The sequence below is a fragment of the Purpureocillium lilacinum genome (genome assembly GCF_023168085.1).
Source record: "Purpureocillium lilacinum CBS 284.36 DNA, scaffold_3, whole genome shotgun sequence".
Taxonomy (NCBI): domain Eukaryota; kingdom Fungi; phylum Ascomycota; class Sordariomycetes; order Hypocreales; family Ophiocordycipitaceae; genus Purpureocillium; species Purpureocillium lilacinum.
This window is the reverse complement of record NW_027072113.1, coordinates 3,364,115-3,384,272: the sequence shown is the minus strand read 5'-3', so window position 1 is coordinate 3,384,272 and position 20,158 is coordinate 3,364,115. Positions and strand designations below refer to the sequence as shown.

At 60.9% G+C, this 20,158-nt stretch overlaps 8 protein-coding genes across 8 annotated transcripts; 4 read left to right on the top strand and 4 right to left on the bottom strand.

Moving 5' to 3' along the window:
• Positions 1-804: 804 nt before the first annotated feature.
• PLICBS_004593 (Arf guanine nucleotide exchange factor sbh1) lies at positions 805-1,405 on the top strand (the record flags this gene model as incomplete). The annotated part of the gene is made up of 4 exons (XM_065600550.1): positions 805-864; positions 928-1,135; positions 1,218-1,313; positions 1,371-1,405. 4 exons carry the CDS (start codon positions 805-807, stop codon positions 1,403-1,405), a joined length of 399 nt encoding a protein of 132 aa, XP_065456622.1.
• Positions 1,406-3,149: 1,744 nt separating this feature from the next.
• On the top strand, positions 3,150-7,323 carry PLICBS_004592 (uncharacterized protein; the record flags this gene model as incomplete). The annotated part of the gene is made up of 5 exons (XM_018326045.1): positions 3,150-3,396; positions 3,483-4,146; positions 4,209-5,213; positions 5,267-6,075; positions 6,131-7,323. 5 exons carry the CDS (start codon positions 3,150-3,152, stop codon positions 7,321-7,323), a joined length of 3,918 nt encoding a protein of 1,305 aa, XP_018175797.1.
• Positions 7,324-7,714: 391 nt separating this feature from the next.
• PLICBS_004591 (uncharacterized protein) lies at positions 7,715-8,780 on the bottom strand (the record flags this gene model as incomplete). The annotated part of the gene is made up of 3 exons (XM_018326046.1): positions 7,715-8,035; positions 8,161-8,639; positions 8,705-8,780. The coding sequence occupies 3 exons, from the start codon at positions 8,778-8,780 to the stop codon at positions 7,715-7,717; spliced, it is 876 nt and encodes a 291-aa protein (XP_018175798.1).
• Positions 8,781-10,211: 1,431 nt separating this feature from the next.
• On the bottom strand, positions 10,212-10,780 carry PLICBS_004590 (uncharacterized protein; the record flags this gene model as incomplete). Its single annotated transcript, XM_018326047.1, has 2 exons — positions 10,212-10,439; positions 10,637-10,780. 2 exons carry the CDS (start codon positions 10,778-10,780, stop codon positions 10,212-10,214), a joined length of 372 nt encoding a protein of 123 aa, XP_018175799.1.
• A 1,664-nt stretch (positions 10,781-12,444) lies between these two features.
• Positions 12,445-13,371, top strand: PLICBS_004589 (uncharacterized protein; the record flags this gene model as incomplete). Its single annotated transcript, XM_018326048.1, has 1 exon — positions 12,445-13,371. The coding sequence occupies one exon, from the start codon at positions 12,445-12,447 to the stop codon at positions 13,369-13,371; it is 927 nt and encodes a 308-aa protein (XP_018175800.1).
• A 192-nt stretch (positions 13,372-13,563) lies between these two features.
• On the bottom strand, positions 13,564-15,121 carry PLICBS_004588 (uncharacterized protein; the record flags this gene model as incomplete). Its single annotated transcript, XM_065600549.1, has 4 exons — positions 13,564-14,214; positions 14,305-14,437; positions 14,512-14,990; positions 15,074-15,121. 4 exons carry the CDS (start codon positions 15,119-15,121, stop codon positions 13,564-13,566), a joined length of 1,311 nt encoding a protein of 436 aa, XP_065456621.1.
• Positions 15,122-17,489: 2,368 nt separating this feature from the next.
• On the top strand, positions 17,490-18,698 carry PLICBS_004587 (uncharacterized protein; the record flags this gene model as incomplete). Its single annotated transcript, XM_018326050.2, has 3 exons — positions 17,490-17,607; positions 17,726-18,208; positions 18,277-18,698. The coding sequence occupies 3 exons, from the start codon at positions 17,490-17,492 to the stop codon at positions 18,696-18,698; spliced, it is 1,023 nt and encodes a 340-aa protein (XP_018175802.2).
• A 401-nt stretch (positions 18,699-19,099) lies between these two features.
• Positions 19,100-19,979, bottom strand: PLICBS_004586 (uncharacterized protein; the record flags this gene model as incomplete). The annotated part of the gene is made up of 4 exons (XM_018326051.1): positions 19,100-19,327; positions 19,415-19,460; positions 19,519-19,551; positions 19,804-19,979. 4 exons carry the CDS (start codon positions 19,977-19,979, stop codon positions 19,100-19,102), a joined length of 483 nt encoding a protein of 160 aa, XP_018175803.1.
• Between the last annotated feature and the right edge of the window lie 179 nt (positions 19,980-20,158).

Here is a 20,158-nt window from a genome sequence, read left to right as displayed (position 1 = left end):
CTTGGTCACAGTCGCGAGAGAGTTGCGAGCTGGAGCCGGCGGCTGGTAATCTGGAGTCCGCCCAGACAACTCGAGCGTTGTTTTAGTTGCACTAGCAATTCCCTTTGTCAATTCGTTTGCGTCTTTTTATCTTCTCCCTTTTCCACTTCGCTTCGTTTTTTGGATTGTACATATACCAAGCGCGCCTGCCAGCAGGCTCGGGGCGAAGGGGGCTGGATTTTGGGTTGGTGAACGGGGCTCCTGTTGACTTAGATGCAGCATGGCCGCAGCGGAAGACTGAGGGTGATAGGCAACCCTCCCTGTCATACATAGTCTCCCCTAAACTGTAAAAGCGGATGAAGACCTCGCATCCCGCCTGTATTGCTGGATCCACGTCAGTGACATGCCGTGAATGTATAGACGCAACAAAGTCGGACAATACATGGTCGCACCCAAAAACGCTGCGAATGAGCTGAGGTGCGCTGAGGTGTGTCTGCCTTCACAGAGCTCCAGAGTGGGGAGTGGGACCGCCGCTCCTTGGGCGGGTGGGTGGCTGGCAGCTCGGCGGAGGTCTGTCGGACAATCGTTGGGCCGGGCACCATTGGCGCGCGCGCCCCTTGTGGTGCATGTGGCCTCAATTCGGGGGCAATCTCGCCTGGTCGCAGCTCAGCTCAACCGCCATCGCCTGTCGCAACATCTCGTCGCTCTCTGCCAATTCGATTCCAGGGTCCTGCAGCGATTCCGGATCGTTAATTCTCGGTACTCGCCTTCGCTTCTTCCACAATGGTATGTGCTCTATTTTCGCCATGGCCATAGTGGCCGGCGATGTCGCCACGGCGCAACGAAGGCGGCAAGGACGCATGGTCATCACACGAGCTCGCCCATGTCCACCCGCCTTCTCACTGCCTAGCTGCGATGAGTCAATTACTGACCAGGCCGTCTTCTTAGTCTTCTCCTCGCCCCTCCTCTCCCGTCAACTCGCCCGCCGCGGCCAGCGGCGCGAGCGTCGGCCGGCCCTCTTCCCCGACTCCCCCCGGTGGCGCCCGAACTGCCATCCGACGACGCGCTGCCGCCGACCAGAAGGAGAAGATCGCCAATGCCCGCCCGACGAGCACGAGGGCGGCTGGTGCTGGCGGCTCCAGCAGCACCATGCTGAGTATGTACTGCAATGGGGAACTCGCGGCATCCAGAAGCCGCTGAGGACCGGTTGGCGATGGAATACTGACCGAATTTTGTAGGGCTCTACACGGATGAGTCTCCCGGCCTGAAGGTCGACCCCGTCATTGTCCTGGTTCTGTCTCTCGTCTTCATCTTCAGCGTCGTTGCTCTGCACAGTAAGTCCGATGGCGATCGCATTGCAACACGGGACATCGGGCTAACACGTCACACAGTCATTGCCAAGCTCACCCGGCGGTTCTCGAGCTAAGCGAAGAACGAAAGCGCAATGGCGGATGTTTCGAACGAGACGAGCCCGCGGTCGGCTGTGTCTCATTAGGCAAGCCTAGCCCGGAGCTTGGTCTGCGGACGATGGTCGAGGGTCAGCGGGCATCATCATGATGGAGAGGATGTGCATGTTTTCGTGCATTCGACGAAATCATAGGGCTGAGTAAAGGGACGTTGAAGCTGCAGCTTGTATTATACCAAAACACATCCAAATTTCACGAACATGGCGTTGTGGCTCTACGAGGTCTTTGGACACGATCCGGTGTGAAGTACTATATCACCAAGACACAGCAGACCAACAGCATCGGCCAGCTATCCGTGAAATCGTTGGAGCCTGTTATTAGTCTCCATGCTCCTTTCAAGGCGGTCCGGCTGGTGCACCCGACGGGGCTGGATGATGACGACGCCTTGGCGGATGAAGTCGACCTCAAGACCCACGCGTAGCTCCAGGCACCGGTGAACAGCACCCGAAGCCGAGGCCATTGGGGAACATCCAAGGGTGTTGGACAGACAGGCCCTGGGCTGCGAGGGTTTATTGGAGGACTGGTGGGAGCTCTCCTTGAAGCAGGGCGGCGTCGTGGCTCAGCCTCGACGCTAGCCGTCAAAGTGCCTCGAGCAACGCGTCCGGGCTGCTCCCGTCCATGCCCACGACACACGAGCCGCCGCCCGCAGTGGGGGATGGAACGACGATGGGGGGGAGGGGGGGAGCCACAAGGGGGGCCACGATGGGCCTCCAACAGGGCGCCGTCGACTTTTGTGGACAACGCGAGGCAAGCGACGGGCGGCCTTGGTTGGCCAGTCCTTTTTTATTTTTGCCAACGGAACTCGCTGGGCTGGGCTCCTCGTTTTCCGTCTTGGGACCCGAAACGGGAAGTATTCGAGCGAGGCGGCAGCAGCCGCGTTGCGTGCGCAGAAAATACCGTAATGCTACTGGCGGTGATGATGTCCGGCACGCAGCACAGAGTGCTGTACCCACACGATGGTTTAGCAGATTCCAGGTCGCAGCGGCCGCTGGAGGGGTCGTACGAAGTAAACTTATTATTTGGATCAGACTCCTACGGACGCAGGGCTGAGCCGAGCTTTGCTGGGCAAACCGCGCGCGCGTCGACCCGCCCCGTCTGCCGGCGGGGGCGAGGAATAAATAGGCAAGGTATACCTGCCGGCACATCCCAGGGCAAGCCGATGCTGGTATTAACTAGTACTGCTGCTTCCGCCTGCTCCTGTCCTGTGTGTGTGTGCACGCGCTGCACGTGCGAGTGAGTAAGTGAATGAGCCAGTGTGCGTGTGCCGTCATTTCTCCTCATTGCGCTGGTTCCCTGCTTTTGTGGAGGGGCACACCTCACTGAGCGCCTGCTAACCTCACAAGCTCCCGGTCCCTCAACTCGCTCACCTGCCTCGACTCAGGCTCCCAGCAACGACGAGCCCCCTCCTCTCAACTGCTTCGCACAAACCGGCAGCCCTCGTCTCCTACGGGCGTTTCAGACAAACAGCATAAGCAAGCTCAGCACCATATCGTCCTCGTTACGCGCAGTCATTCATTCACGCATACCCATGCCGCGGGCGAACCGGCACAGAAGCAGCGCAGGCTAGGCGCGCGCGGGGCGCCAGAACCTCCAAACCGTCACCCACCCTTTGGTGCCTTTACCTACTAGGACGGCGAAGGACCTTGCTACTGTTGAGAAAGACCATATCGAGCAAGGGACAGCTTTTCAACCACCACCGGCGAGATGGAGGTCCTCGACGAGAAGCAGCGACTGGCGAGCCAGAACGCCAGTCAGGATCCGCCGCAGACGACGCTGCCGTTGCCCCGCGCGCCCCTCGACGACGACGGCAGCGAGGCCCTCGTCACCGACGGCTTCCAGCTGCCGAACCTGGACGCCGAGCCGTCGCAGGAAGAGCCCCCCGCCTATGGCGAGAACCCAGACCAGGTCCACTTCAACCAGCCCGGGTTCGAGGCCGGTGCCGAAGTCACGGGTGTGTAGCAGAAACCCCAGAGTCCCCGTCGTAGATAAGGGCGAGCAGCTGCTTGAGCCGTATGTACCTGGCTAACCCGTAACCAGACGATGGCCGAGTCAACATCAACATCAACACCAAGAACAGGCGCCTGGCCGACCTGCTCCAGCCCACCCTTGACAGCCAAATCTCCGTGGAGCCCCAGCCCGCGCTCCCTCCCGCCTACATCCCGCCCAGCCTCGGGGGCGAGCCCGGCAAGGCCCCTCCCCCGCGCCTCAACGTCGTCGTGCAAATCGTCGGCTCCCGCGGCGACGTCCAGCCCTTTGTCGCCCTCGGCAAGGTCCTCAAGGACACGTACGGCCACCGCGTCCGCATCGCCACCCACGCCACCTTTCAGACCTTTGTCGAGGACAACGGCCTCGAGTTCTTCAACATAGGGGGCGACCCCGCCGAGCTCATGGCCTTCATGGTCAGGTACCCTGGCCTGATGCCGGGCTTCGACGCGGTCAAGAGCGGCGAGGTCAGCAAGCGCAGGCGCGGGATACAGGAGATGCTGCTCGGCTGCTGGAGATCTTGTATCGAGGCTGGAGACGGTCTGGGCCCGCCGCCGAAACCGCACCCTCGGAGCGAGCCGCTTGACCTTTCGCAAGGCATGCCTGGCGACCAGACGCAGGAGCCTTTTGTGGCTGATGCCATCATTGCAAATCCGCCCAGCTTCGCGCACATCCACGTTGCAGAGAAGTTGGGAATCCCGCTGCACATGATGTTTACGTGAGTACTCAACGCTGGCCCCCCCAAACTCCTTGCTGCTGACGACGTCCTTCCCTCCACAGTATGCCATGGTCTCCGACCCGGGCGTTCCCCCACCCTCTCGCCAACATCCAGTCCTCCAACGCCGACGATGTCATGACCAACTACATGACCTACACCCTCGTTGAAATGATGACCTGGCAGGGTCTTGGCGATGTTATCAACCGGTTTCGAGAAAAGGCCCTAGACCTCGCTCCGCTGTCCTTCATCTGGGCGCCGGGCCTTCTGACCCGCCTCAAAGTCCCGTACACGTATTGTTGGTCACCGTCGCTAATCTCCAAACCAAACGATTGGGGAAGGAACATCGACATCTCCGGCTTCTACTTCCTCAACCTTGCGTCCTCTTATACCCCTGACCCCGAACTAGCCGCGTTTCTCGAAGCCGGTCCTCCACCCGTCTACATCGGATTTGGATCAATCGTGGTGGACGACCCAAACGCCATGACGCGCATGATATTCGACGCAATTCACCTGGCCGGAGTTCGAGCTTTAGTGTCCAAAGGCTGGGGTGGGCTGGGTGCCGATGATGTTGGTCTCCCAGAGGGCGTCTTTATGCTCGGCAACGTCCCACACGACTGGTTATTCCAGCACGTATCATGTGTCGTCCACCATGGAGGAGCTGGCACCACCGCTGCCGGTATCAAGGCCGGAAAACCGACGCTTGTCGTTCCTTTTTTCGGCGACCAGCCCTTCTGGGGCGCCATGATAGCCAGAGCCAAGGCTGGGCCTGATCCTGTTGCCTACAAGGACCTCACTGCCGAGAAGCTGGCTGAAGCAATCAAGTTCTGTCTCCGGCCAGAGACTCTCGAGCAGGCAAAGGAGCTCGGAGAAAAGATTCGCGAAGAGCGTGGCACCGAAGTCGGGGGTAGGAGCTTCCATGCCCATCTGGACATGGACTCGCTGCGGTGTTCGGTGGCACCCAGCAGGGCGGCAGCTTGGCGTGTTAGGAGAACCAAGTTCCGACTTTCGCCCTTGGCGGCGGCTGTCCTCGTTGACGAGGGCCTGCTTCAGTACTCCGATGTCAAGCTGTGAGTTATTCTGTTGCAGTGACCTGTTGTCGCCCTTACTGACCATGGTGTAGTTACCGGACTTTCGAGTATAACACAGAGGACCAGCCGCCTGATCCAATCTCAGCCGGAGCCTGTTCGCTTGTCGGTGACCTCACCAGCATCGGCATGGCTGTCGCCGACATGCCGCGGGAGATTTTCAGGACGCGTCAGCGCGCCAGCGAGAGTCAGAGCGCCCAGTCGTCTGTTCTCGGTGGCTCCAGCAAGCAGACACTGGCCACGAGTGACACGACGTCGAGAGTCGAGTCCAACACAGACACCAACAGCATCGCACCCATGGTTCGCGCGCCTCCCAGCGCAAGCGCCAGTAGTGTCAACCTTCCCGAGCTCCCAACATCTCCGAACGCGTCGCAGCAGTCTCTCCCAGAATCGTCGCTTGTAACAACAATCGACTCAGAGCAGAGAGGCTCCGGAGAAGGCCCCCGAGCTCGGTCGTCGAGCGGCCAGCTGCGGCAAACGTTCTCTCGCAGAGACTCGTCGCCGATGGGAATGAGCATCGGAGCCGCAGTGGGCGCCGGTCGCGGCGTCGGCCGTGTCGTTTCCACAGGTGTCAAGTCGCCCATGAACTTTTGCCTCGGCCTTGCCAAGGGTTTCAGAAACATGCCTAGGCTGTACAACGACGATACCATCCGACCAATCGAGAAAGTGACGGATCTCAGCAGTGGAATCAAAATTGCTGGCAAGGAACTGGGCTACGGGTTCTTTGACGGCATCGCTGGGATGGTCACGCAGCCGCTTCGGGGTGCTGAAAAGGAGGGCGCGGGCGGTCTTGTCAAAGGCATCGGCAAGGGTATCGGGGGGCTGATTACGAAGCCAGCAGCTGGTAAGTTCATGGTGAGACGGCGACTTGACTGGCACATGCTAACAGGTCCCCGAAGGTATCTGGGGCGTACCGGCATACATGATGCAAGGAGTGCACGCCGAACTCAACAAGCAATTCGCAAGAAGCGTGCACAACTACATCATCACGTCAAGAGTTGTGCAGGGACGGCAAGACCTGGACAAGGCGACTCCCGAGGAAAGGGCGGACATTGTCCGGCGCTGGAACAACTCCAAGTTCGACCTCAAGAACTTTTACATCTTGAAGAGAAAGGAGAGGGTCGCGGAGAAGGCTCCAGCCGAGTCCGAGTCCGAGACCGCGTCGGTCGTTTCGCCCTTCTCCCGCCCGAAGACGAGCTGGCTCCATACCCGCCACATGTCTGCCGAGGACAGGAAGAAGCTGCAGGCTCAGAAGGGCCTTCTGAAGCGAGGCTATGTCGACGCGCCCGTCCCTCAGCCGGCAAGCAGCAGCTCGAGCACTCGGCAGAGCTTGTCGGACGACGCAGAGTACGAGCAAGCCATCCGCGCGTCGGTGCAAGAGACGTCGCACGGCAACGCGGAAGAGGATGCCATGATAGAAGCAGCCATCCGCGAAAGCGTCAGGGTCATGCGGCAGCGTGGCGGCCTACCCGAGACTGTCCCTGAGTTGCCCGAGAAGGACATCGGGAGGAACCCGACCATCTTCGACGACGAGGAGTACCAGATCACGGACGAGGAGTACCAGTCGCTCATCGAGAGGGCCATTCAACAGAGCCTGGTGAATCACATGTCCTCCTACACGGCCCTCCCGCAGGAGGAAGGCATCGTGGAACTGGATGCCGTGACGACAAACCGCTCCGCCGGCTCTGGCCAGGGCGCTGCGCCTTACCAGCCGACCGAGGAGGAAGACGCCGAGCTGCTGCGGGCAATCGAAGAGTCCAAGAGGCAGCAGACGCCGACGCAGCCAGAAGACGACGAGGAGCTGAAGCGCGCGATCGAGGCCTCCAAGGAGCACCTGGAGCACGAGGCTTCCCAGCGGACCGAAGAGGAGATTGTGCTCGAGTACGTCAAGAAGCAGAGCCTCGCCGAGGAGGAGTACCGGCGGCAGATTGGCAAGGGCAAGGGGAAGGCCGAGGAGAACCCGCAGGGTGACGACGAGGATGAGGAGCTCAAGAGGGCGCTGGAGGAGAGCCTGCGGATGCATAGGGGAGACGAGTCAGGGCCTTCGGGGTCGAGGGCGCATGAAGACATGAATCAAGAGGCAGAGCGATGATTTCTGTTTTTTTCTGCATCTTTTGGATATAGACGAGTATACGGGATACCCAGCATGAATGTTTACCCCTTGTCTTACATGTCTCGGGCTGCAGATGGAGACCAAGTGTGATATGCAAAGTTAAACTCGATGGGCGGGTGCATGAAATAACGAATTGTACTATAAACAACGAAAGCCAAAGGCGTCAGGAGTCCATAGAGGGCACATGGCATTACCTGGGCCGCAATACCCATTCGTCCCCCCAGACACGAAATTCAGAACCCATACTCCAACATAACAGGCATTGGAAGGGCGGAGAAGGAAGCAGTCCGCAGTCCAGAGAGAGACGAGTCGTGAGTATGCCACAACAGGCACGGCCACATGCAAACCCCACCATCCACCCATCACTTACTCACCCGCGCAACCCCCCGAGGAGGTCGTGAAGCTCCTGCTCCTCCGCCTTGACGTGCGTGTACCGCGCGTGCAGCATCTCGACCATGACGGTCGTGGACCACACGTAGGCGAGGGCGTTGGCCGCGAGGAGGGCGACCTGGGCCATCATGGCTGCTCCTCCTCCTCCACCGCCAAAGCCCCCCAGCAGTCCGTTCTCGCTACCACCGCCGCTCCTGCTGATGGCACTCGGGAGGTAGCGAAAGGCGTAGGCGACGAGCGTCGACTGCGCGACGAAGAGGACGATCCAGAGACGGACGATGGACCACGCGCTGTTAGCTTTCTGCGCGACTCTGTCAGCTGTCCGCGTGGAAGAGTCCTGTGCCAGAGTATGGACTATAAGGGCTAGGTAGGCAAGCCCTAGAACCGGGTGAAAAGGGGGGAAAGGGGCAAGGGAAGGAGAAATACCTCCACCTCGTCCAGGACCTTTTCCCAGAAGCGGCTCGCGCGCGGCTGCTCCCCCCTCCAACGCGCAATCGCCTCGTCGACGTACGACCGCGGCAGCACGAGGGCGAAGCCGCGGTACCGCTCGGCCAGGCGCTGCGCCAGGTCGGCCATGCGGCGGCGGCGCGCCCACTCGCGGCCCCCCGCGGGCAGGCGTGCGAGGCGGGCGCGGCACCCCTCGGCCAGGTCCTGGTAGAGCGATGGCAAACGGCGGAAGTGGTCGGCGGCGGTGGCGGCCGAGGCGGGCTGCCGGAGGGGCAGCCGGGCCTGGAGGTAGGCCTGGTCCTCGGGCGAGAAGTTGGGCGGCGGCGGCAGGGGGAGGTTGAGACTCAGTCGGCGGCGGCCGTCTGGCGCTGAGGCAGCGGTGGTGGTGGTGATGTTGCCGGGGCCGGCGCGGTGATATGACGGCGGGATGGTAAAGTGCGAGTGCCGTCGCGGTCCGGCTGTGCGTAGCCAGTCGTCAGCAAAAGGAGATGCGAAGCCTTGGTACCCCGGGATGTCGGCGGACACGTCCTCGGAGTTGCCGACGCCAGGTGCGCTGGGATCAGCAAGCCCTCGCGCAGGTCGACGAGGATGAGCGGCATGGGGAGAGGGAGGAGGATGACGAGTCGGTAGTGGTGGAGGTGGTGGTGACGATGAGGATGGGAGTGGCTGCCGTGCGCCGTCGAGCTCAAACACTTGTGCATAGACGAGGTAGTCCATCCGGCCTGCACATGCACGCCACACGTCGGTCAGTCCGAGAGACCTCACAGCTTCGGTCGACGGAAACAGACAAGTGCATCGATGCGGGAAGATCCAAATCGACACGACAGCAGAAAGAGAAGAACAAAAGGGAGCTGTTGTCACTCACTCTCAGAAGGTGGAGGCTCATCATCACCCCACGGTTGGTGTCTTGCCTCAGCTCGTCCTCGCCCTCGAAACTGGGCTTCGGAATGGCGACGTCCACGCTCCTCCTCGCCATCCCCCCTCTCGCTCGGACCACGCTCCTGCGGACGGTCGTCTTCTCTCCTCCGTGAATGCAGCGGCGGCAACGACGAAGACATGGCGTCCTTGCGGTGTCTGGGAGAAGACGAAGATGGCGACGCCGGCGTTGACGACCACGGCGACGAGAGTGCTCGCAGTACCACTCGTCGATGAAAGATGTAAAACGACGACACAACCCGCAACGTCTCATCCACGAGGCTCCGGTACCGCCTATAACCACTCTCCGCCAGCACGCCCCAGGCCGACACGACAGCCCAGATGAAGTGCCAGCTCATCGTCGCTATTTCCGATCCAAAGAGCCACATGACGTTCAAAGTCGGCGTACGCACCCCGCCACCATGACGAGGCTGGGCCGCGGAAGGGATCTTCAGTCCGCGGCTTGGGCTAGGCCTCCCTTGACCAGATGCTTGACAGCTCAAATGGCGGGGAAAGAGGGCAGATAGGCTTGCAGGGTATGTGACGTGAACGAGAACGACAAGACGGGACAATGGCACGAGGGCAAGGATCCTCCTCCTCAAACTGGGAACTCGTGGCCTCGGAAGAATGAAGACAGCCAGGTTGAAACTAGTTGAGCGGTGGAATGGGTTGAGGAAACAAGGTGAGTTATGATTATGGAAACGGATCTGCGCACGCTCTTACACAAGACCATGTCCAAATGCCCCAACAAGCTTCCACGGCGCAGCTGCGCCTAAGACGCATCCCCTGGCCGGTCAGTTGGAGGGAGGGGCATATACCATCGGTCCCCGCGGCCCTATCCATGCGATATCGAATGCGTACCCCAAACGCCAAGCTGCCACGCGGCTCTCATGGCCATCCGGCCCCGAAAGACTGCAGAGAACTGCAAGCAAAGAAATGTGTTACATCGGCTGTCGATCATCTGTGTCCATAAATACGTCTTGTGCTATCATGCGATGCAAGTCTCACACATGAGCTCCACGCGGCGATCCTCGAGATAAAGCCGTGGCGGCGGCCCGAAACGACGACCCGCCGACGGCTCTACTTTGACGGGAACTTTGGGGAGCCTCGATGATTTAGCCATACTGCTGTTGACCGTGTTGCTGCTGCGGTGGCGGGCCCTGCTGCGGCCATCCTTGCTGAGGCGGAGGGTAGGACTGGTACTGTTGCTGATGGCCTCCACCGCCGCCACGTCCACCATTGGCCATGGCCACGACATCGGGGCGGTTCTCGAGCGGCTGCTGAAAGCTACAGATGTGGCATGTGACGTCCTTGTACCCCTTGATGGTGAAGGGGATGACGGGCTATGCAGCAATGCAGGGTTAGCTCCCATCGAAATCTCGACATAGGGCCCGGATGAGAACGGGCGAATGGGCAGGGCAGGGTGAGGGCCTCGCGAGGCGACAAAGCGCGAGCAATGACGCGACGCGAGCGGAGTGCGTGAGAGCTGGGTGGAGTGGCGGCGCGGAGAAGCAGGATGCGACTCTGGACGGGCACTTACAATGAAGCAAAAGGTGAACCAGGGGTTGCTCTTGAGCACATGGCCCGACATGTTCCCGCAGTGGTGGCATTGGCAGACAATGCCCTCGTAGCCAGGGACCTCCTTGCGGAAGGTGTGCTCACCGCAGATGAAGAAGAAGAACATGGTGGGTGGTGAGGGGCGCTATTGCTTAGGTGCGCGAGCGAGGGCTCCTCGGGGGCGTCGTGATATTCGCGGGCGCACGGAAGTGGGTTTCACGACAGAGCGCGGCAGTGTGATGTCGGGCTTGAGGCTAGGGCGTGCGTCTGTCGCGAGCCTGGGGCGGCAATATGCAGGCCGTCAGATGGTGCAGCGGCCCTGTCGGGACTCGGGACACGTGGGCGGCGAGCGCGATGCGCACGGCTTCGAGAGGCCAGGGCGGTCGAGGCGGTGGAGATGTTGGATGAAGGATCCGAGTGTGATGTGTGTATCCAAGCAGTCGGGATGAAATGGAGGCGGCGGCGACGTGGGCGGCAAGGGTCAGGCGGAGCGAGAACGAGCCGATCGGGGCAGGTGGGCGATGGGGGATTCCTCGACTCGATGGAGGAAAGAGGCCAGTCGCGGTGCAGCGTTGTGGTGTGGTGGAGGGCGGCCTGTTTGCGCCGCAAGCGGGAGCGCGAGGCAGAGTCCCTGGCGCCTGGCAGGGGCCGGAGCAGGAGCTTGAGCTCGAGCTAGTCGGGTCGTGCAGTCGAGCGAGCAGCGGCGAGGACCCGAGGCGAGGGCGAGATAGTCACGCAAGACGGATGGTGTGGTAGCAGAGCGAGGATGGGAGGTGGGGGGTTTTGGCGGTACATGCAGGCCGACGAGGAGGAGGAGGAGGAAGAGGAGGGCGACGGGCGGCGATGGCACAAAGCAAGCCAAGAACGGCGCAGCCCAGGGTGATGACGAGGCGTTGATGCCGAACGAGGGCGAGGGCGCGCGCCGGGGCCAAAACGTGAGGGACCAGTGACGCCATCCAATGGGCGACCGCCGGCACCTGCAAAATAAGGTACTCGTATGCTTGTTTGCGTATTTCGCACTTGCCAGGGTGCGGAGAAATACGTCGTGCTTCGTACTGCTACCCGCCGAGGCCACCGAGCTCCGCGCCAAAGTCGACTTGGTTGCGGGTACTTTCTACGGCAGTGATGCTTCGTTGGATGTACAAGACATGTACAGGTAACTCGCGCGCAATTGCCAACAGGCACGGGCTGCAACGCGCTTTCCATCCATGGCGCATGCCGTGCGCATGAGCAGGCAGGCTGGAGGCAGGAGCTTGTCGGCAGCTTCCCTGGGCTGGGCTGCAGGCTGTTGCCTTCCCTTCCGTCCCGAGACGGCGCAGGTCCGACCGAGAGGGAGCTTCCAAGGTCCAAGGTTCCCAGGTTCCAGCCGCCATCCGCTGAGCTCCCTGCAGCAAAGCCTCCACGCCGCCGCCGCCGCGCGCCATTGGCCCGCCGCCCCACACCCTCCTGCAGCTGCCGACAGCGGCTCGAGCGGGTACGTCCCAGGCCATGGAACCCCACGTCGACTGCTGCAGCCGCAAAAAAAATGTCGAGCTTCGTTCAACCACAGACGTCCCGACGACTCAACAACGCCCCCGACGGCTCGTGTCCACCACCCGCGAACCAAGGCTCTCTGTCACCCTCTGTCGCGATTGAGGAGACCACTTCCTCAGAGTATCGACCAGACACGCGTCGTCATTTGATTGGCCTCGGCGCGGCTTCCGATCGACCATGACAGACCTCGGCAGCCGTCTATAGCCTCACTCTGCATCACACCAGGCGCCGCGAACCGCGTGGCCCGCCATCGCCACCATGCTCTACGACCTCAACATCGCGTGGTCGCCGACCACGCCCCAAGACCGCCTCCTGCAGACTCTCGCCATGGCCTCGTCTCTGGGCTACGCCACCGTCGCCCTCAACCACACGGTCGAGCTGCCGTTCCCCGCGAAGCCCACCTCCCCGTTTCCGCCTCTCCCCGGCGACGACTCCTCGGCCTCAGCCTCCAAGACGAGGCTGCCCCATGTATTGCACCGAGCCACCTTGCCTCTGGCCGACCCCGCCGCGTCAAACTATCGACTCCCCGCCCTCGCCGCCGTCTACGACATCCTCGCCATTCGCCCACTCACTGACAAGGCGTTTCAAAACGCTTGTCTGACGCTCGACATCCCCATCATCTCCCTCGACCTGACGACCCACTTCAACTTCCACTTCCGGCCGAAGCCGTGCATGGCTGCCGTCTCGCGCGGCGTGCGCTTCGAGATCTGCTACGCCCAGCTCCTCTCCGCCGACTCTCGCGGCCGCGCAAACTTCATCGGCAACGTCACGAACCTCTTTCGCGCCACCCGCGGCCGTGGCTTCATCATCAGCAGCGAGGCAAAGACGCCGCTGGGTTTGCGCGGCCCCTCGGACATTGTCAACCTGCTGAGCGTTTGGGGCCTCGCCAGCGAGCGCGGCCTCGAGGGCTTCCGCTCCATTCCCCGAAGCGTTGTCGTCAACGAAGGCATGAAGCGCAACGGCTTCCGCGGCGTCATTGACGTTGTCCAGGTGGCCACCAAGACGGGCAACAACGATGCTTTGGGCGACGGCACTGAGTCGGCACAAACTTCGGACGCCAACTCGGCGGCCAAGTCGGTCAAGAACCAGAAGCGCAAGAAAGGAGACGACGGCGGTGGTCAGCCTCCGAGCAAGAGGCAGGCCAAGAAGATGAAGCTGGCAGCACGCTCCGCTGCTTCCAAGTGAGCAAGCAACGATGACGACTTGTCATTCGGCAATTTACCCATGATACCCTGTGGACGACGCCACAACACGCCGATAGACGGAGTAGCGAAACGAAGCAAGATGTATTCCTACGACATCAGAATCTGTACGTGCTATATATGTTGCAAGCGTAATGTGCCATCCCAACGTCAACATCTACTCTATGGAAGCCTGTCACCGAGCAGACGTTGCCGATGGTGCCCCTTGAGCAAGTGGGCCAAGGTCCAGCTGGCTGCTCAGCGAGAGGCCGGATATCGTCAATGGCTGCGCGGGCGCAACTACGCCAGCATTCGGCGTGGTGATTGCAGACTCGAGCGGCGCCGAGGCATCCGCGGGAAGCCCTCCGAGCGTTATGGACGGGGCCAGTCTCGCGGCACTACTGCTGGCGCTGGCGCTGGTACTCGTCCCAGCGCTCGTGCTGCTCGTGCTCGCGCTCTTGTCGCTGCCGCTCCCAACTCCAGCACTACTGCGGGTCTCGGCAGGAGCAGCAGGGGACGGGGTTGGCAGCACCAGTGTGGTGCTTGACGAAGGGCTCGGGGCGATAGGCGCCGCTTCTTGTGAGGAAGGTGCGGCTGCCTGTGACGAGGACGCGGCCTCGCCTCCCTGATTAACTGCCGACGACTGAGCAGGCGGGCCACCGGCGCCAAACGTCGTCGTGGGCTTCTCTGACTCTGGAATTGGAACCGTGGAGACCCCGACCCCGTTCCCGTCAGCGTTTGGCGTGGCCGGGATGACGGCGGTGGCAGAGTTGCGATTGCGCTGCGGGTTCTCGTTTGGAGGCTGCTGGGCAGGAGGGTTCTGCCCCCCGGGCTGCTGAGGAGCGGCCTTGAGAACGAGTCAGTCTAGTCTTCGCAAAGTCGAAATGCTACCTTCCAAAGGGGACTTTACCGGCTGTGACGCGCAAGGGGCCGTGACCGTCTGGGTGACTGTGCTGGCGAGCTCCGTGATGGTGACCGTCGACGCTTGTCCGTTGCCCTGAACGGTCCGGGTGACGGTTGGGCCTGTTCCATTTCCTTGAACGGTTTGCGTGATGGTCGTGAGACGAAGCCTGTGAAGTAGCAACATTCCAGTTAGCCCTTGTTCCCACGTTCAGCTGCGTAGCGTGGTGATTGTATGACGTACCCTTCAAATCCAGGCTTTGTCGCTGGCGCGCCGAGGACCGGGTTTGGGGGAGCCGACGTGCCGTTGCCGCCGCCGCCGGGTACGGCTCTGTCCACGGTGACGGTCTGCACGATTGTTCGCGTCACCGTCGCGGGAGCAGCGCCGCCGTTGCCGCCGCCATTGTTACCCCCGCCTCTGTTGTTGTTGTTGCCGCCGCCACCGTTGCCGCCCCTATTGTTGCCTCCGCCATTGCCTCCTTGGTTGTTACCACCGCCATTGCCTCCTTGGTTGTTACCTCCTCCTCCTCCTCCTCCTCCGTTCCGTCCTCCACTGTTGCCTCCTCGGTTGCCGTTGCCGTTGCCGCCGCCCCCGTTGTTGTTGTTATTGCCGCCGCCAATAATCTCCAGGTTGTCCAGGCCGAGCAGCTGGCCCAACTGGCTGAGGGCCCCCCTCTTCTCTAGGCTACGGAAGCGCTTCTCTTGAAGCCCAAGCGCGGCGGCCTGAAGCATGTCAGTCCTGTATCAGCATCCAAATTGTTCCTCTGGGTCCGGGCCATGATGACAACGGGAAAAGGGGTTGGTACCTGCACCACAAGCCACGCGATGAGTACGTGAAAAGCCGTGGCCCTCATGCTGACCATGAGCAACGTCCGGCGCTGTGTGACGAACTCGGAGGATGGCTTTCCAGAGGCGGCACTCCGCGGAAGAAAACTTTTGTACAAGGAAACAGTCCTGCTGTTGTAGCGAAGTTCCAGAAGGTATGAGTCGTTGTGGAGAGGTGCTTGCAACTGGCGCTGAGGACTTGGCTGTAGCTGATGCGAGCAGGGAGCGCAACGACCGCCAGAGCCTTGCCTTGCCTGAGCAACCAGTCCAGCTGATCTGTGGCTTGTGATGACTCTGTCAGAAACAAAGATCTGCGACGCTTGTTCGAGGCGAGCAGGGCAAAGATAAAGAAACGGGCGACACGGAGTCCGCGTACCGACGAACAGCCCCGGGGAGGGTCACAAGCTTTCGTCCTCGTCCTAGTCTCTTACGCTCTGCCGGTGGCCCTTCAACATTCGGGTCTGAGAGCCGAGTGAATCGCACGGTGATGAGGAAACAGATTCACTATGGAGGAGCGAGCGGCCAGAGCGTGCGAGGCCAGGCGCCAGCGAAGGGGCAGCACCCGCGGTTTGGCGCCGTGGCGGATCTGAGACCGGAGGCTGGCGAGAGCGGCAGTAGCCACGATCTGCTGAGTGCAAGATGGGATGCAAGGACGAGTGAGGTCGAGAGAATGGGTCGGCGTCGCTGCCCACAGACACACGGGGCTTGCCAACAGGAGCGCATCTCACTACAACATGGACGGCGGAGCGCTTGATGGAAATTTGGGGAGTTTCTACCAAGGACCTGGGGCCTGCGACCGGCGGAATCGGGATACTCGAGGGGCCTGTGTCAGAGAATGGCATGTTTTCCCAGGCAGAGGTAGATTCTCAAACGGTGGTGCGCAGTAGAAGCCGGTCGTGAAGTCGCTCCGTGTAAGTCGTTTACCGTGCTGCGCTGTGGGGTACTTGGTACCCAGGGGCGAAACCTGAGACTGGCTAGGCCACCCCAAACAACTCCTGTTTTGGGGGCGTTGCTGGAGACGGCGCCAGGGTCTCTCTAGCGCTGCTTCAAGGGGTTCGTCAACGGCGCTGGCTCTGGCTGCAAAAACCGGTGCCCGCTTGGCGCTGTGCAGGCAATGCTGTCGTTTTCAGAAAGCATCATTGAGTCCATGGCGGCGTTTTGCTTTGGCCGAAAAATGGAAGCTCATCATCGCTGAACTGGACTGGAGGCCATCAGCCGGCCGCCGGGGTACCTGAGGGTCCCCTTGATACTTGATATTGTTGCGCACCACCACCCAGTGACTATACTGGTAGGTACGGTTCAAGACGTCTGGGACAGTGAATCATTGGCGGCGTCGGCGGCGGCTAAAAGAGGAGCATCGCGTTGCGCTGCGACGTTGACCGCGACGACTCGACTTCAGGCTAATGCTGCGACGGCGGTGCCTTGCAACGAACGCCTTGGGCCGCTGCAAGGGCAACGGAGCAATTGACGGGCAGCGCCAGAGCCGCATGCGTATCGCAATATATTGTGAGAAGAAAAGCTGCGGTTCACCGGGCGGCCATTGGCATGGAGAGTACATCTCGAGATGATCGTGGCCATTTGATGTGTGCGGTACGGATCACGAGGGGCGCATCACGAGGGGCACGACTTACACGGCTCGTTCCCACTCGGTGAAGACACAGCTGCGCACTCGGGGCCAAGACTTGGGAGCGATAGCGGAGAGCAGGGTTGTCACAAACATGGAGCAGACGTGTCCAGCCTTGAGGTGCAAGAAGAAAAGGCCACGGTAGGTGCAGGTAATTGGATCTCATGTGAGCCTCAACTGAGGGCCACGGCAAAGGGGAAGGAGAGATTGATGGCGATGACGGCACCTGCCGTCGTTCCTCCCAGATCGACGGTTGGCAAGCGCTGTTGGGCCCTTGCTGCTGCCGCCTGCCGTTAGGTAGAGAGCCAAGGCGCCAACAGCAGCCATCGCGGGGCAGTGAGCAAAGGTATCGCTCCCGCCCAAATTGTGTGTGAGGGTACCTCAGGGCATATATTTAGCGGTAGGTACGGCACACTCCCGAGTCCGAGACCGAGAGTCAATGATGACATCGGATCTCCCAGGCCGTCGCCCTTGGGGCCTCCCAAGGCGCGGCACGCCCGTCATAGACTCTGGCGGACCCCAAAATCACGGCGCATGCGGCATTAGCCAGAAGACTTCGTTTATAAGAAACGAGGAAGGCTTGGGTTCAACGGCCATGCTACAGTAAGACAAAAACAGCACTGTTACCGGCCGATTTGTGGTCAGGCCGCTGGCACATCATACAAAAACATCACCAGTAACCTCACATACATACTTGGCCAGGCAAAAGTCTGCGCGCGACCTCAAAACCATCTCAACAGACTTGATTGCGCAGACTGCCGTCGTCAGTCGCCATGGGCACCGCGCATGTGCTCGACGACTTCTACCTGGGCATCACGGCCATCGTGACCGTGGGGTACCAGCTCTTCTTCTTCGCCATCGCCTACACCTTTAAATTCGACAAGCTCACGGGTAAGAAGAACAGACTGCCATGACCATGATCCCTTCAAGAAATGCCCCTCACGGATGAATGAATGACTGTATATGTGACTGAACTGAACTGAACCTGAACCTGACCGACTGCACGCAGACCTCGCCGGCGGCTCCAACTTCGCCGTCCTCGCCATCCTCACACTCGCGCTGTCGGGCCACCACCACGCGCGCCAGCTCGTCGCCTCCCTCTTTCTCATCGCCTGGGCGCTGCGCCTCTCGGGCTTCCTCTTCTTCCGCATCCTGCGCACGGGCTCCGACGACCGCTTCGACGACAAGCGCGACCGCTTCTTCCCCTTCCTCGGCTTCTGGGTCGCCCAGATGGTCTGGGTCTGGGCCGTCTCCCTGCCCGTCACCGTCCTCAACAGCCCCGCCGTCACCGCCTACCCCCAGCATGCCTTTGGCACGGGCCGCGACATCGCCGGCGTCGTGCTCTTCGCGGTGGGCTTCGTCATGGAGAGCGTCAGCGATGTGCAAAAGTATAGGTTCCGCCAGACGCACAATGGCTCGGACGTGTGCGACAAGGGCTTCTTCTTTGTCTCGCGCCATCCAAACTACTTTGGCGAGATACTCATCCAGTTTTGTATGCTCCCCTCTCCCTCCATCCTGCCCCAGGCTTCGCATTTCCTGCCGCTTACACAGGATTATCAGCCATCTACATGATTGCCGTATCCTCGGCGGCAGACGGTTACGTCGGCGGCCAGGCGTACAAGGCCCTCTACGCCACGATCCTGGGGCCCTTCTTGCTCACCATCCTCCTAATGTTCGTTTCCGGCCTGCCGCTTTCAGAACGCCCCAAGGCCAAGTCCCGCTACGAAAAGGGCACCAACTGGGAGGGCTACAAGCGCTGGCTCGACCGCACCAGCATCCTCATTCCCTTCCCGCCACAGCTGTACGAGAGGGTGCCCGTCTTCCTCAAGCGGACCATCTTCCTCGAATTCCCCATGTACGTCTTCGACCCGGCGAAGCACTCCGACGTGAAGCACCCCGGGGGCGCCAACGAAGATACGCACGATTCGCATGACCAGGCGACGAGGAGGAACAGGCAGAGCGGCGAGGAGAGACTTGTCTAGCGATTTAGCGACCGATATCGGATATGTAACAAATAGATGTTGTTTCCCTTCCAGACACCCCAAGTAGCCATTGGTATATGTGGAGGAAATTTATGTATGCCGCGTGCAACAAAGCAGAAAATAGAATGCGCCGTCCCTGTTGTCCCAAGTTGAGTCGTTGCCCCTTTTGCAAGTACACCATCACATGCGTTTTCTTGTCGCCACCATGTTGAATAACCAACACCCCAGTCCGATAGAGCCGAACCACACACGAGCATGCAAATAAAGAAAAACAAGGAAATAAACAGCGTGGCCGGCGGTGGTTGACTCCATATTATGCCGGCCACACCCACGATGTTCGTCTCGTCGTCGTCACATTACCGGCATCAGTGCATGCCGGCGCATCACGCCTCACCTGAGGCTCAGCAGCCGCCGCTTCCCATGAGCGCGCCAGGTGAATCGGGCACATCATCCGGCTGATCTAGTACTTCTTGCGAGGGGCCGTAATCGGTGCTGCTGCCACTGGTCTCGGAGTGCGTCTCGGAGCCCTCCGGGATGGGCACCATGGCGCTCTTGGTCCAGAGGTGGATGGCCTTTTTCCAATCGAGACCCTCAATGCAGCCGCCCTTGACGGAGACGACGTTCTTGGCCTGCAAATAAAACAAATTGAGTCAGCGATTGGCGTCGGGCCGAAAGCCACAGGAAGGGTATAGTAGGTAACAGGGAGGAGGGCGCACCGGTGTTGTGTGAAAGAGGCGGGTCCCGCAGTTGCGACAGAAGTAACTACGCGTGTTAGCACGCTGTGCTCCCACGTTTCGAATGGGTATGTCATAGGCCTTACCAATACAGCGTTTGTCCGGACGGGGTCGGTCGACTGCGATTGCGGGTTTGGGAATGGTCAGCAGATCCGAAGCCGACTTGCGAAAGCCGAAGGGCAAGTCGAAGCCGAAGGGAGAGGTGTCAAGCCGAAGCCGACCAAGCCGGCCTCGGTTTGGCCTCGAGGTGGCAGGGCAGCGCCGCTCTCGCCGCAGCCGCAGCAGCCGCCATCGGAGGAGCAGTGTGCAGCAGTATGCTGGCACGCGAAGCGGCGGGGAGAGAGAAAAGATGTGATAGAAAACTGACTCACGCGTAGCAGCTCAGCAGATCGCTATCGGGCAGCTTGAACCGCGGGAAGATGGCCGACGTGCCGAAGGCGGAGCTGGTCTGGCGACGGCACTCGGCGCAATGGCAGATGTAGAGAGCGAGAGGCTCGGGCAGGGGCGTCTTGAAGGCGACGGAGCCGCACTGGCATCGCGCGTCCATGGCGGGCGAAGGTTTTGGAGTGGGATTGAGGGAGGGGTCGAGGTTGTCGCAAGGCGGGCTGTCGATGCGGTCGCGGGGGAGAGATCGCTGATGCGTTACAGAGCTGAGAGCTTGTGAAGTTGGCGGCGACGGCGGCGGCGGCGGCGGCGATTGTTCAGACTGGGCGCGAGGGTGCAAGT